The 15,256-nt window shown below is 44.6% G+C and overlaps 1 protein-coding gene across 9 annotated transcripts in view; it reads right to left on the reverse strand.

Moving 5' to 3' along the window:
* The window catches only part of MYO7A (myosin VIIA), a 217,133-nt gene that overhangs the window by 18,357 nt on the left and 183,520 nt on the right, over positions 1 to 15,256 (reverse strand). For all 9 annotated transcript variants that reach the window (XM_075592659.1, XM_075592661.1, XM_075592660.1 and 6 more), the window contains 7 exons: positions 14,181 to 14,351; positions 13,742 to 13,859; positions 10,516 to 10,642; positions 8,241 to 8,410; positions 4,269 to 4,459; positions 3,567 to 3,691; positions 1,040 to 1,197 (listed from right to left, as the gene is read on the reverse strand). In XM_075592659.1, coding sequence (XP_075448774.1) covers positions 1,040 to 1,197; positions 3,567 to 3,691; positions 4,269 to 4,459; positions 8,241 to 8,410; positions 10,516 to 10,642; positions 13,742 to 13,859; positions 14,181 to 14,351 — 1,060 coding nt within the window. The remainder of the gene's footprint in view (positions 1 to 1,039; positions 1,198 to 3,566; positions 3,692 to 4,268; positions 4,460 to 8,240; positions 8,411 to 10,515; positions 10,643 to 13,741; positions 13,860 to 14,180; positions 14,352 to 15,256) is intronic.

Genomic DNA, 15,256 nt, shown 5'->3' on the forward strand with positions numbered 1-15,256 from the left:
TGAGGGACCCTGCAGTAAGAGATGGCGAAGGAGAAGGTAAGAGGTCCCGCATCACACGTCCTGCACCGAGCCCCACAATGTTCCCAGCCAGCCCTGCTAAGCCAAATAACTAAATTCTAAGAAAAATATCATGTAAAAATATTAATAAGACTATGTTCAATATTTTTAAGAGTACTTCATTCCTGTGTTCTTCTTCAAAGCACTTGTGGACGAATTACACAAACTTGATATTAAAAAAAAAAAATCAATTGGCTTTAAGGTATCTTCCAGTACCAGGAGGTGTCTTATAGCAGAAGACTTCCCTAGTAAATATGGCCTCAGTGTAGTAGGTGACTCTGCAAAACATCCACTTCCTTAACACTCAAGGCAGCATTTCATGTTTAAAAAAAAAACTCCCCTAGGTGGGGAGCATGGGATCTCCGTGGCTGAACTATGTTAATTTCAGGCCCGGGGACCCTCTATTTTCTGAGATACTTCTCTCTGTAGGTGCCAACAATAAAATAGGGATACCCCACTGCAGCTTGGTAATGAATAATTGTATTGGGAAAGGTGCTATGGGTAATTGAGAAACACGCATATACTGTAGCAAAGAGCAAGAAATCCAATAGACGCACTCAATTCCCTAATCTGAATGATTAATGAATGATATAAAATTAAATCTTTAATGGTCATCAAGTAAAAGAATGGGGGTTAAAATCCAGACAATGGACACACACATAGGAATCCTATGTCGAGTGCTCCGTAGGTGCTTCAGGTTCTTCATGGAGGTTTAACTCCCCTGTGTCACGCAGGCGAGTAGAAAGACGCAACGGATAATGGCGTGGCTTTCTAATGGCTCCCGTGCAAGATTTAAGCCTCCGTATTGTTTACCCAGCCGGGAAAGCCACTGGCAACACCTACAGAGGTAAGTATCTCGAGGATTAGTGGGACCACAGGGTGCTGAAATGAACGTGGTTCAGCTCTGAAGACCCCCTGCTTCAAACCTATAAGAAAACCCTTTAACAGATTAAAAACAAAAAAGCTCCCTTTGAAAGGATATCTATGAATGCCATGCAGGCTTCTTGTGACAGCTCTTCACTGTTTAACACCTTCTTTAGCAGGGCTTGTTTGATTGGCTCACGGGTGTAACTCCAAAGCTTGTCCTTCCCTCGATTTTTCGTGATCATGACACGACTCAGGGTGTGCTTCGGAGGGGGCCTGGAATAAAAAGGTACAGGAGGGCGTGTTCTTATGGATGAAATAGAACTTAAGAAAAGTGCCACCTGCTTAACAATATCCTCCTTTCATATTATTACTTCTGTAAGCACATACCTAGGCCATTGAGTGTATCTTCACATGTTCCCACTGATGTCCTGCATTGCCGCTCTCCACCATGTATCCCTTAAATGCAGCTGAACTCCCTTTCGATTTGTTTCTTTATTTGTTGTAGGTTTCGTTTTTTTCCGCAGATTGTCTATTACAGGGGTGCGCAAACCTTTGTTGCTGCGCCCCCATACCTTTTCTCCCCTAGTGCTCGCACCCCCCCCCCTCCTACCTTACTGCTGTGTCAAATGACGCCGCGGGGTCATGTGACATCACCTGAACCTTCTTTGCCGCCAAATGGTGCCGCGGGGTCATGTGACGTCACGTTACGTAACCCGCAGCATCCCTTGACGCCACATTGCCGCCAAATGATGCCGCAGGGTCGTGTAACGTTACATCACATGATCCCGCGGCGTCAATTGTTGCCATGGAGACGCATCCAGAAGCCGGCTGAATCTCGGTAAGTTGAGGTTGCAGAGGCCTCGCGCGGACCCCCAGCATTTAATTGTAATGCCTTGGGGAAGAGCGCGGGGCCTCTGCAACCGCCCGCACCCTCCAGAAAAATCTCGCCCTATTAAAATGTCCATAGCTGAGAACTGTATTATCTTACGCTTTAAATGGGCAATCCCTCATAGGACCAACATGAACTAACTCCAGTGCCAGGTTTAAGCGGTCTCATCTATGTAATCAATACCTTTTTTTTTTTTTTTTTTACCCAAATGTGACACCTATAAGTATTATCAATTAATTTTTTAAAGATAGGCTTTGGAGGGTGTGATTTCCCCTGGCTGCTCCCTTTTTGTGTGATGTCGCCGTGTGTTCAGTAACTGCTTGTACAGCCAGAGTCCCCCCCCTCCTCATCTCCCCCTTATCTTTATTGGTTCTCTGATCAATACCGGGTGGGATAAGGTGTCAAGACACTTGATTGACAAACACCCCCCCATTCAGAAATTCAACTGGTCGACTAGGGGAGGTTGCACCTTTAAACAGTCTCCTGGGGGGACTTCTGACATACCATATACTAGTGTTGGGGAACAGTGTCAATGTCCTTATACATTTTGATACAAAAACACATATTTGTGCATTCGGAACATTGATGCATTGACAGTAATTAATTAATTAATCTGTTTATTTTAGTTAATAGTTGTTGTCACAGATAATTATTAGTGTTTGATTGCTAAATCCAGCCATGTCCTTGCTTCTCTTTTTATTTTATTCCAAGACAAAGACAAGAGGCAAATTGAGTCAGTAATGGAAAGGCGATTATATGAGAGGGTATGGAGCATCAATACTTTCATGGCCTTTTTACAGAAAAAGAAAATCCGACTCTTCTGTCCTTACAGCATGAAAAATGAAAATGAAGCCCCATGAGCTTGCCAACTCTTTGAATATTACTTTGATCACCGCAAACCGTGTGTAACTGGGACTCATCCCTGTGGAAGAAACTATCTCTAAAATCCAGCAGGGATCTGGTTAAGTGCAGCAGGCAATTAACCAGACTCCACCTGGCCAATTAAATCTGTAAGAAAAGCCTCATGTGAGGAGAGATATTTCCTGAGCTCACATTTGGGCTGTCCGAAGGAGAGCAGCAAAGCCTGAACACAGACACTGTCTTGAGCACAAGGTTTGCTGAGATCAAGACACCCAGACACCTATATTTCCTGGACACAGGGGACCCAGGAACCTGCCAGAGACTGACATGGAGGGCCACCTGCTTAAGGTACTTCCAGAGACTTTGTGGTGATAGGCTGGTAATGGGAATATCCCTCCAGTCCTGCAGATAGGGTCTGGGGAAGTAAGTTAACCCTTACAAAGGGATAGGGGTTTGTTATTTTGTATAATTTTTTGTATATTTTGCCTTGATAAAGGAACAGGCTCAATAAAGCCAAGATATAATTTCACCCTAAAACCGTCTCCATTTGCATACTTCTGCACACACCTGTGCATTTCCATTTAACTTATACATACACATCATATACAATGTTTACCTACAGGTGTAGCCAACGTTATTGCAACCGGTGGCACGCTGCATCGGGGCATACACCACACGCCAGCGGGAACAGCTGGCCATTGTTTGAATCGGCCGCACGCGAGACGGGGCTGTCGCGCTATTTTACTTGCGGAAGCGCCACTGGTTGCAGTAACATTGGCTACATCTGTATGATGACTATGTATTCAATCCTGCAGCAGTTCTACAACACACGTTGGAGTCAGGTATTCCTAGCAGAGCCGCCACAGACAGGATCAATAAGCTGTTCTCTAACCTGAAATAGTCATAGGAGAATTCCTCCAACGTGTACGGTTTCACCTTTTCCCCGTGCTCGGATGTGGTCAGCTGGACTGTTTTGGTGATATCCTGCCTCTGGTCTGGTGTCATTGTAACTAAAGCCTGGTAAATAAATGGTTGTGGGAAGAAAGGTGAGGGGTAAAATGCATTGCGGGCCTCTCTGGCAATGGTCTGAAGATGAAAAATACAACGAATGATTTAGCTTTATAAATGCTGACTGACATTATCCCATCATCATACTGCAATCTGCATACAAGGCTCGGATTATTATCTCTCAGGCACACAGAAGGTCCTCGCTATCTGTCGTTTCGCTTTACGACGAATGGATTATCCGACGCGTCACAATGCAATCCAATGGGGCATTCTCTGACGCAGGAACGCCTTCTCCGACGCTCACCGCCGCCCCTTAACATGGGATTCACTTTATGACGCTTTCACTTTTTGATGCTAGTTTCCGTAACAAATTCCGCCGGATAACTGAGGACCGCCTGTACTATAATCTCCATGAATTAAATGGGTAACTATCACTTTATATACCATACGACAATCTCCATAGGAGGAATAGGTCATTATCACTAAAATATATCAAAATCTTCATCAGAGCAGAGTTGACATGTTCAGCATTATACAAAGAGAAAGCCATTCTGTACACACATGGACCATGAACGCATTGACATACCACAATCTCTACAGCCGGCTTCGTGACTGTGGGCATGACATATACACTCTCCGTGGGGAAATCTCCTTTCTGCTTGGTCCTTTCATTGATACCGTGTGCCCAGCCAGAGTTCATGACGTTTTCTCCGGTGTCCTGGTCCAGGGTGATCAGATCTCCTTTCAGGAAGCTGAGAAATCCCGAATCGTCTCCCACTGGATGGACAACAGAAGAGGAGTGTGTTACATGGTAAAGAAACACAAAGTACAGAGTTACTGTCACTGCAGCTTTAACCAAGGTCATCCCGTGCTGTCAACCTAAAATTAGAGAAGCACTTGTGTTTATAGGACACGCTGCGTATAGAGTGACACTAAGCATAACTACTCACCGCACCCCTGTAGCCCAGACACCATGTTGTACTTAGTACAGGAGAATAGTTGTCAACTCATGCACTCCCACACGGTTAAATATTCTACTTTAGACTTTCATATGAGCTGAAAAAACCATTGCAACAGAGTTATTCAAGTGTTTATACCAAGTAGGACTCTACTCCCAGATTTCATATCGCAGTCTCTTCCAGTTATTACAGAGCAGTGAACAATACAGCGTTTCAGGTCCCATCCGGATCTTTCATCACCTGATGATCGCTGCTCTCTAATAAATGGAAGAGACGGCGCTAAGAAGTCTGAGTCAGTGGCGTAGCCTGACGTGCGGGGCCTCCGGGCAAATTTTTTTTCATGGGCCCCATTATGAGTGAACATATTCCAGAGATTCAGGAGTATCCATCGGCCCCCCACCCCCTGCAGTGTGTTGGTGGCCCTGCGAGTCCACCCCTCTGCTTTTACACCTCCTCACTCTGCTCTATTAACCCCTCTCTCCTTATGTATTTCTCTCCCCCCTCTTACACCCCCTCCCTCACTACCCCCCTTTTCCTCTCTCACTCTCCCCCCCCCCCCAGCTATCACTCAGTAACCCCCTCGCCCCTCTTCCACACTCAATCCAGCTCCCTCAATCCTCCCCTCCACCCCCTGGCCACACACACCCAATTTCCTCACACACACATACAATTCCCCCCTACAGTATAGTACCACCCCCCCATACACAAATTAGAATAACCACCTACATGCACACTACGATAACCTCCCCCCCACCCCACACAAGTGGTTGAAAAACACTGGTGTATACTGCACAGTAACTTCTTTTAATACAGTTAACTATAGACAATTGTGTAAAGAATGACAGAAACCATTTTAAAAATGCTCTAATAAAAAGATTATCACGTGTTACCTCGATTGCTTGCACTGAGGTACACACAGCACACTGACAGGCACTGAGGTACACACAGCACACTGACAGACACTGAGGCACACACAGCACACTGACAGACACTGAGGCACACACAGCACACTGACAGACACTGAGGCACACACAGCACACTGACAGACACTGAGGCACACACAGCACACTGACAGGCACTGAGGCACACACAGCACACTGACAGACACTGAGGTACACACAGCACACTGACAGACACTGAGGCACACACAGCACACTGACAGACACTGAGGCACACACAGCACACAGACAGACACTGAGGCACACACAGCACACTGACAGACACTGAGGCACACACAGCACACTGACAGACACTGAGGCACACACAGCACACTGAGGCACACACAGCACACAGACAGACACTGAGGCACACACAGCACACTGACAGACACTAAATCCCACAGAGCAGACTGTAACTGACAAATTTACACACAAACACAAAGAGCATAAGGACACACTGAAGCACACTGACAGACTGAAACACACAGAGCAAATTGACACACACACAACAAACTGACACACACACACACACACACAGCATAGCTTCCCACAGCAGCACATGGTAACTCCTCCCCCTGATGTCACGGAGACCAGGGACGGGCAGAGCTCTGCAGCTCTCTGCCTCAGTTCCGCCCCCAGGCTCTGCTGCCTGCTCTCTCTGCAACCCCTCCCCCCCTCGCAGCTCCCGATCCAGTCGGCAAGTTGCTGTTAAAGAGCCCGGGGGAGGAAGGGAGCCCTGACGTCTGTGGTCGTCTTGCTGGGCCAAATGTCTCGGCTCTCCCCTGTCAGCGACCCAGAGCAGGCCCCCCAAGAGCACAGGCCCCTGGGCTATAGCTACGCCCCTGCTCTGAGTAGAGTCCTAATTGGTATCTCACATGGGGAACGCTGGTGCATAGTTTTTTCAGTCCGTCTTGTGATGGCCACACGTTCAGAGGTTTCTCCCACCTACTTTGTTTTCCGCAACATATGTTTTTGTGACTATTTTGTATGACTCCATGCGAGACATGGAAGTGACAAAGGCAAAGATGGGTCGGGAAGAGAGAGAAACATGAGAAAGGTGAGAGAGGTACTTTACAGAGGCACCAAAGGAGTAAGGAAGCTTCATATGTTTCTTCCCTGAGGTTGTTAGCTCTGCCCTGTATGAAGTTCTGGGTGAACTCATTTTATATTTATTCATTTTTATGAGGAACCAGTTGGTCAAAGTCAAGGATCTTTTCCATCAGTCTGCTCCTGTGGATTTATAGTAAGCGGTTTCTAATGTTTGAGACTTACAAAAGATGTGTGCGTCTAACTAGAGTTGACAGACACTAGACGGGGGGGATTGAATGGAATGCGCTTTTTCAGTATCCTCGGCGAGGGGTTATTTAATGAATAATGAAGTCTCCCAGCTGCAGAACTGGGGAAAAACCAGTGCAAAAGAATTGCACCAGGCTTATCAAAGGAAATTGTGGCCAGAATTTTCCATCATACAGTATGGACTTTTCCATCGATTTTAGCATGTCCCACTGTTATGTTACTTTCCACTTCCTGATCTTCACAGCATCGGGTCCTCTCTTTCGCAGTGAATTACTTCTCTCCATGGGGGTTATTCATTAAACTCTGATGCAGTATAGTGCCTATACGGCTTTCTTACCTCTCTAAACACCAACATGGAAACCCCTATTATGAGGAGACACTCACCAGTTATTAACCTTTACAGTGCGAGGACCAGCAGCACCAGAGTGCCACCGCAAATCCGGCATTTCCACGACAGGCCCTGGTTGCGGCAAACGCAAAGACTCCACTTCCATTTCAATCGGGCTGGCCACTCCTGCCCAATCTCTCCCCGGAAAATGCGAAAGTGCCTATGACGTACATGGTACGCCATTGGGGCACTGTAAAGATTAATGAACCCCTTGAGTCAACATCTGCGTTGCCCCAAAGGCGGACACCCGAAAGGGATCCCAAAGAGCTGCTCCCCTCTGCACAGAACCAGTGTGCTAAGGGTTAACATCTGCATTTGCTTACTGCTATGTGTTTCGTCAACCCTGCCCACTGGAATGCTAATGATCCAGGAGGACAAAATACTTTGAAACCACAGCTGCATTAAATCTGAACCCCTTCAGTCTACATCTGCGTTGCTCCAAAGGCGGACAGCTGAAGGGCAGTCAAAGGATGTGAACCATTTGATGATGTTTGGTAATGTTAAACCTGCTCTATTTAATTCTGAAACTAACCAGCCCTTTTATCCCCTGTACCCAATTTTACAACTTACCCAGCCTTATAGATTGTAAGCTCTTTGAGTCAGGGTCTTTTATAACACATTATAGGCCTATCCTACCTCTAACACAATTTTAATCTTGTCTGTAAATGTTACATACGCCAATAATCATCTCTCTAACTGTCCATGAAACATCTGTGAATTGACTGTATAACCTCTGTTCATTTAATGTAACCATGTATTGTTATCATAACTCTGTGCCCAGGACATACTTGAAAACGAGAGGTAACTCTCAACGTATTACTTCCTGCTAAAACCTTTTATAAATAAAATAAATAAATAATACGAGTTACTCCCATACGTTTCCTTATTCAGCCCTTTTGGGGGCACTTCAACCACATAAGGCGTTAGGAAGAGTGCCGTACCGGTATGAATTCTTGTGTGTTGAGAATTTGTCTTACCCGGATTCGGGTTGTCCTGAAGAGCGACCACAAACTTGGATCTTTTTCTAAGCCCTTCCAGGAAAGTCACCACCAGGTCTCTGATGTCATCGGCGTTGTTGGAGGTAAATGTGTACTCATCCCCTTTAATGGTGGCCAACGTGAAGCTCTGTCCTTGCAGTTTACCGCCCCTTCAGAAGACCGCAGGAAAGTGGGAAATTGAGACATTTACATACAGTATATTGATATATTTTACATCTAAGGAGCAGGGGAGAGTAAGCTAGTATGTCTACATTGTGCCAAAATTCTAGGACCAACTTAATTTACAGCTTTATTGAAAATACTATAAAAACAGTTCATCGGTGGGACTGGATTCCAAGTCACAGATTTATTCTAGTTCTGGGTAAAAAAGTGTTTCAGATTTATCGTTTAGTGTATTTTCTTCCTTGATAGTGATAGTTCTGCATCTGAAGGCAGGGTACACAATGTAATCCCAAAATGTACAGCAATATATGTGCCATACATATTAAAGTTACAATGCGATGTGTGACATTGGTAGATTCTTCACAGGCAAAGCCATCTTTGATTTGTGATCTCACTGGAATGTACAGGACATACAGTAGCAGGACAGCACACATCCACCCCTTTCCTGGGTATTGCCATGTAAAACTAGAGGTGCCGAGCAACGACAGGAAGGTGCTGTCCCAGAAGCAGCAGCAGAGAGAATATGAATTAGTATAGCATCTCCACACAAATCCAACATGCATCCGGTGCCTGCCTGTAGTACGCCACCTCACTGGTTGATACCATGATGAGATGAATACAGTAGTAGTAGTAATCTGGGTCATTGTAAATAAAAAGATCACAAAAAAAATAATAATAATAATTTTGCATGTAAACTGAACGGCTTTTTCTGATGATTTTCCGAGTTATGTGTAGTGTTACAGTGAGGTGTTTAAATGAAAAATATTGAGTTTTCTCGCAAAAGGAACCTTTTTAGTGATGTCATCTAGGTGACATCGTGGTGTCACTGACATATTGGTACTAGGGCCATAGCGATTACTTTAATAAATAATCTCTTTTGTATTTTGTAGTTTGGTGGGTTGATTATGGAAGTAGGGGAGTTACCTGACATCCCCGTTATAATGAGATATACCACATTCAAAGGCCCAGATCCAGAAAGCTCTGCTAAGTAATTTAATATGACATTAACCTAACTTAATGTCACCTTAAACCCAAAGGCGTATCTTGAGAGGAGAATGACGTAAACCTTAAAGCAGCATGCCATGCTAAATTGTATATTTGGGAAACAGGGGGTCTCTGGGGATGACCCGCGTTCAGTTTAGCTCTGGAGACCTCTTGCTATCCGAGAGACTTACCTCTGTAGGTGCTGCCATTGCCACTTGGTTCTTAAATCTCCAGTGGCGCGTGGGCCAATAGGAAACCGTGACGGTTAACGTGGCGGCTTCCTACTGTCTCACATGCCACAGGAGATTTAAGACTCCATATTGTTTACCCAGCATGCTACCAGGGGCACATACGGCTGAGATTAAATTAACATGGTTCAGCTCTGGAGACCCCCTGGTTCATACCTAGAATGGGGGGGGGGGGAGGGGGAGCCCTAGGTGGAACCACACCTTTACGTAATGTTTTTTCCCCGTAAAAAGCAAAGCGTTAACTCTAACAGGCTTTCGGGAAAATGACATGCAAATCGCATACCCACTAAAGTCTCGGGAGGTGAATGCGGGGACATGCCGTTACTTGACTTTATTCACACCCACACCCTAAAATAGGGTTTTTACATGGTCTGGGTGGTTGTAACGCCACAGTTAAGCATGAGTTAAATAGCATAACATCATTTCCATTGGTATTTCCCTCTCCTCTCTTTCTCAAATTGAGCTAAAAGCCAATTTCAGGAAGTGGATCAGAGTAACACCAAGCACACTATGTATTCAAGTCTCCCAACTGCAAAACCAAGGTACATCTCACGAAAAAAACAGTGCATCAGATTTATCAAAGAAACAGGTCACATGGGAAGAAATAAGGATTTTTTAAAAATTGGTATAAATTATTTGTAATACATAACCCCCTTTGTCTTTATAGACAGTTTCTCATCACCTTGATAAAGCGCCCCACTTAGTGCGAAACGCGTTGGAGGTTTGCCAGCATCCTTTTAAATGGCTTAAATAAGATGATATTTTATATTCAAAGCTTCTCCTAGCCCGATCATTTTTGGGCTGTACGCGCTGTCTTGCCCTCACTAGGCGATTGTTGTAGATTCACTTTATGACGTTACCTGCTGCTGGAGACTGCAGTGATCTCTGGGAAGGAAAGCTCCAGGAGGACCTGCTCCTGCTCATCCACAAAGTAAACTCCAGTCCAGTTCACAGCCACAATCACGTCGTTCTTGGGCAGGCTGGGTCCTAAGCAACAAAGAAAGTATGGACTTGTATATCTTTCTCCCGGTGTTAAACTTCAGGCTAATGCTCATATGGGGTCCTGGTGCTATCCAAACCTAGCTACATTGTTACACATTCTACGTTCTAAGCATCACGTTGTTTTCCAGTGTACAGTATCCAAATCCAAATATAAAGTGGGCTATTTTTTAAGGGACCAGATTTTTTTTAAAGAAAATAAATCCTATTGTTTTTAATGTGATTTTGTTTCTATTTTGGCTTTTTTCTTCAAGTCTGTTGCGGGTTTTTGCCCCATTAATTTCAGCCAATTGATACGCAGCTGGCGTAATATTTACTGATGGTGTTCGGGATTGCTACCACACTAAATGGCACAAAAATCCTAAATGTTTGGTCTCAAATTTGTAAACAAAGCTGTGGTGGTATAAACAAAAAAAATGGAAGTGCATGGATATTGTTGCTACGAATACTAGTAAATAGAGTATTTCTCAGTAATTGGAAAGCTAAATGGTTCTATCCTTTCCCAGTACAGTGGTCTAGTAATGTCACTTGTGTGTCTGTATCAGGCTAACATGCAAAAGATAACTCCATTAATATAATTTCTGTCCTCACTTATCCCTACCGAGGACTAGAGCCTAGCAAAAAGAGGTCCCACTTACGTGCGGGAGGAGAGCAGGGTGCCAGAAGGTTTAAATACCCTAAGTGGTTGAGCCTGCTCCACCCCACACACCCGAAGGTTTTAGCCCCTTAAAAGTGGGCAAAATGCCAAAAAACAGGCACCATTTCTGGACTTAGCCCTTTAAACTAGACGGGTAATGCTATTTTTTACTGGACAACTCACTGGTGCAGTATTCCTAGATTTTGCAAAGGCTTTTGACACAGTTGATCATGTTATCCTGCTTAACAAACTCCAGAGCTCTGGAATAGGGAAACATGCTTTAAACTGGTTTCAGTCCTACCTATCAGGAAGATCCCAACATGTGTCCATCTCAGGCTCTAACTCCAACCCCCTGGATATCACCTGTGGTGTCCCGCAAGGCTCTGTTCTGGGGCCCCTACTCTTCTCAGTGTTCATTAATGATCTTCCCACAGCTTGTAAGGAAGCCTCAATACACATGTATGCAGATGACACAATCCTGTATGCACACAGCCATAGCCTCTCTGACCTTCAACACATACTTCAGTCTGACTTTTTGAGACTCGAAAACTGGATTTCCCAAAACAAACTGTTTTTAAACACTGACAAGAAGGTAACAATGGTATTTGGGACCAAGACTAAATTTGTAAAGCTTCCAGTGACTGAGCTCCTGATTAGAACCAACGCTAAAAGCACCCTAACACCTGTAACTAGTTTTAAATACCTGGGCTTATGGTTTGACTCCCACTTAACATTCGGGATGCACATTGATACCCTGACAACCAAGACCTATGCCAAACTAGGGGTACTTTACAGGAACAAATCCTCCCTAAGTCTCCTGGTCAGAAAGCGTATTGCACAGCAGATGCTAATGCCAATTATTGACTATGGAGACATAGTATATGGCTCGGCTCCTCAAACCCACCTTAGCAAACTTAACACCCTCTACAATTCAATTTGTCGTTTTGTTCTCCAATGCAACTACAACACACATCACTGCGAAATGCTCAAAGAACTAGATTGGTCATCACTAGAGTATAGGCGCAAAGTTCACCTTTCCTGTCTCACCCTCAAATACTTTCTGGGCAAGCTACCCAGCTACCTGAACAAGCTCCTCACCCCTACCACATGCAGTACCTATCACCTGAGATCAGACTCCAAAAGACTATTCATGGTCCCAAGACTCAACAAAGTATCCGGACGTTCCTCCTTCTCCTTCCGTGCACCCCAAAACTGGAACAACCTACCAGAGACTCTCATATCCACCACCAGCTTAAGTTCTTTCAAATCTAAGGCTGTCTCACACTTTAATCTGGTCTATAACGCTCATAATATATATTTTCTTTAACTGTGCATGCAATGTCTTGTATATAATGTATACCTTGTTCATTTATGTAACTGTATTTGTAACCATGTATTATTTTGTTTTACTCTGTGCCCAGGACATACTTGAAAACGAGAGGTAACTCTCAATGTATTACTTCCTGGTAAAATATTTTTATAAATAAAAAAATAAAATTAAGAATACAATACAATAAATAGGCAAATGTGCTAGAATACAGACTCTCGGTCTACCGACGAGTATTCTAAAACTTGCCTTAAACTTGCCTTGGAAAATCTGGGGCTATCACCAACAAGATCCAGGTACATGCTTCAACATTTCAGTGACATTTCTTCAGAGACTAATGGCCCATCGAATTAACACAGCAGGGGTCCCTGGCAGTCTCATTCAGTTTGAATGGGACTGCCAGGGACCCCCGCTGTTAATCCGATGGGCCATTAGTCTGTCTGCAGAAATGTTGCAGCATGTACCCAGCATGTACCTGGGTCTTGTTGGTGATCGCCCCAGATTTGTTTTAGAATACTCGTCAGCACTACAGTACTGTATGTGTCAATGCAATTGTGATGCAAACCTGAGCACGTTGTCGTCCTGCCTGTCTGTGTTAGAGATCTATGCTCCAAATGTTCTGTCTGCCCCAGCATGCGATTTGCAGCATCAGTAGGAGGAATTACAATGGTGCACAAATGTATCACACGTTGGGGGTTATTTACCAAAGTCTCCCGGCTGCAAAACTGGGGCAAAGTTTGTGCAAAAGAATTGCCCTAGATTTATGAGAGAAAAAACTCCCATTGCTTTGAATGGGATTCCTTTTCTTTGCTGAATATGGCTCTATTTTTTGCACTACTTTTGGAGCCAGGAGACCATAGTAAATAGGCCGCTATGTGTTTCCGTGCGTCGTACTTCACTTTTATTTAACCTCCCCCAAAATCTGCCCTATCTCAAAGTGGCGTAAGTCTAAAATCCTGCGTCCGATGTAAGAAGCTGTTCTTATGTATGCTGCAGCTTTGCTCTGAAAACCGGAGCAGTGCGTCTAAACGCAATCATCTCTACGTTGATAAATAGACCCCTGTATGCTTACTCGCTGGAGCAATATTTCCGTGCAGCTGGTGCGCGTTTGTATGGAACGTACCTGAGAACTTAAAGGCCTCGTAAAATCTGGAGAACAACAAAGGCCACTTGAAACGAGCAAAATCCACCACATCCTCCTTGACTTTTTGAGCATCTGCTCTCTTTTGGGTGTATATTCCCTAGTGGTGGAGAGAGAGAAAAAAAAAATATATATATACACACACACACATGTATCTGTATATGTAACCCTTCTTTTACTGGCCTCAGTCTTACAGGTGGCGAGTAGATTTTTTGGTTCGGCGAGTAGATTTTTGGGTGATTTGTCAAGCACTGTCTATGTATATACTGTATGTGTATATATCTATACAGTATGTGTGTACACACAATATGGAGAGAGAGAGAGACTGCTGAATTCTAATGAATAACACTCAGTGCTGAAATGCGCCCCCCCAGCACTAAACGGGTTAATCAGATTTGCTGCTTAAATAAAAGAGTGTTACCTTTTTATGAGCTGCAATTATGAACTGAGCCCATTTCTCCACATTTTTGGATGGCGTGATCTCTCGGTCTGGGACATAGGAAGGTATGAGATTGAGCAATCTCTCCAGTACCAACTCAGACCCGTAATCAACATAGTATTGTTGTGATGCTAGTTCTGCCAGGTCTTCTTCCTGTGATGAAAATAAGAAACCCTGTAATGTCAGCACATTGATACAGAATGCAGCAGTGTGTTACCTCTGTTACATCGCTGTAAATGTCTCCTTCCCTGACATAGGGACACGTACTGTAGGTCTATTTTAAAGGAGCATTCCAAGCAGGAGGTTTCCTTTACAATTTTTTTTAATCATGAGAGTGAAGCAGGGGTCTCCGGAGCTGAACCCCATCCAGTTTAGCTCCAGGGACCCCCTGCTTCCAGAGAGAATGCCAGTATCTCTCTGCTTTTTAAAACTCTCGCGTCACATGGGCCAATAGGAAATGCACCGGATGACGTAATGGCTTTCTATTGGCTCGAAAGGGGGGGCTTTGAATAGCGGCCATACCGCGATCCCTGCAAGCGGAGCGGAGCAGCTACCGGCACCTCCTATGAAGGTATGTATCTGCGGAAGCAGGCGGTCCTCGAAGCTGAAATTAATGGGGTTCAGCCCCGTAAACCCCCTGCTTCAAATCTATCTAGTCACAGTAGGTATAAGCGCTTTGCAGGGATGCATACTATTTGTTTTGGCGCTGTGCGGCGTTGCTCCAGGCGACACAGCGCGCGTTTTTTGGTATAATCACGACCTGAAGTTGCAAGCTGTGGCAGAAGGGGAACATTTTGGGCAAAACACTTTGATACATAGGTGCAGGTTGCAAATGCCCTGGTTTTTCCTTAAGGGCCTGCTGAAAACAAAACCGGTAATAAACTGATTACGCATTTAGCAACAGCCACGAGGTGCGAGATCGCGGCACTGTGGAAACATGCCGAGATTCCAAATATCCCCCAGATTTGGAATAGAATGTGGTATATTTGCCAGATGGAAATATTAACGAGCTTGGTTAATGACACTGGCGCCAAATTTCTAAAAGTCTGGACGCCGTG

Source organism: Ascaphus truei, chromosome 3 (genome assembly GCF_040206685.1).
Source record: "Ascaphus truei isolate aAscTru1 chromosome 3, aAscTru1.hap1, whole genome shotgun sequence".
Lineage (NCBI taxonomy): Eukaryota > Metazoa > Chordata > Amphibia > Anura > Ascaphidae > Ascaphus > Ascaphus truei.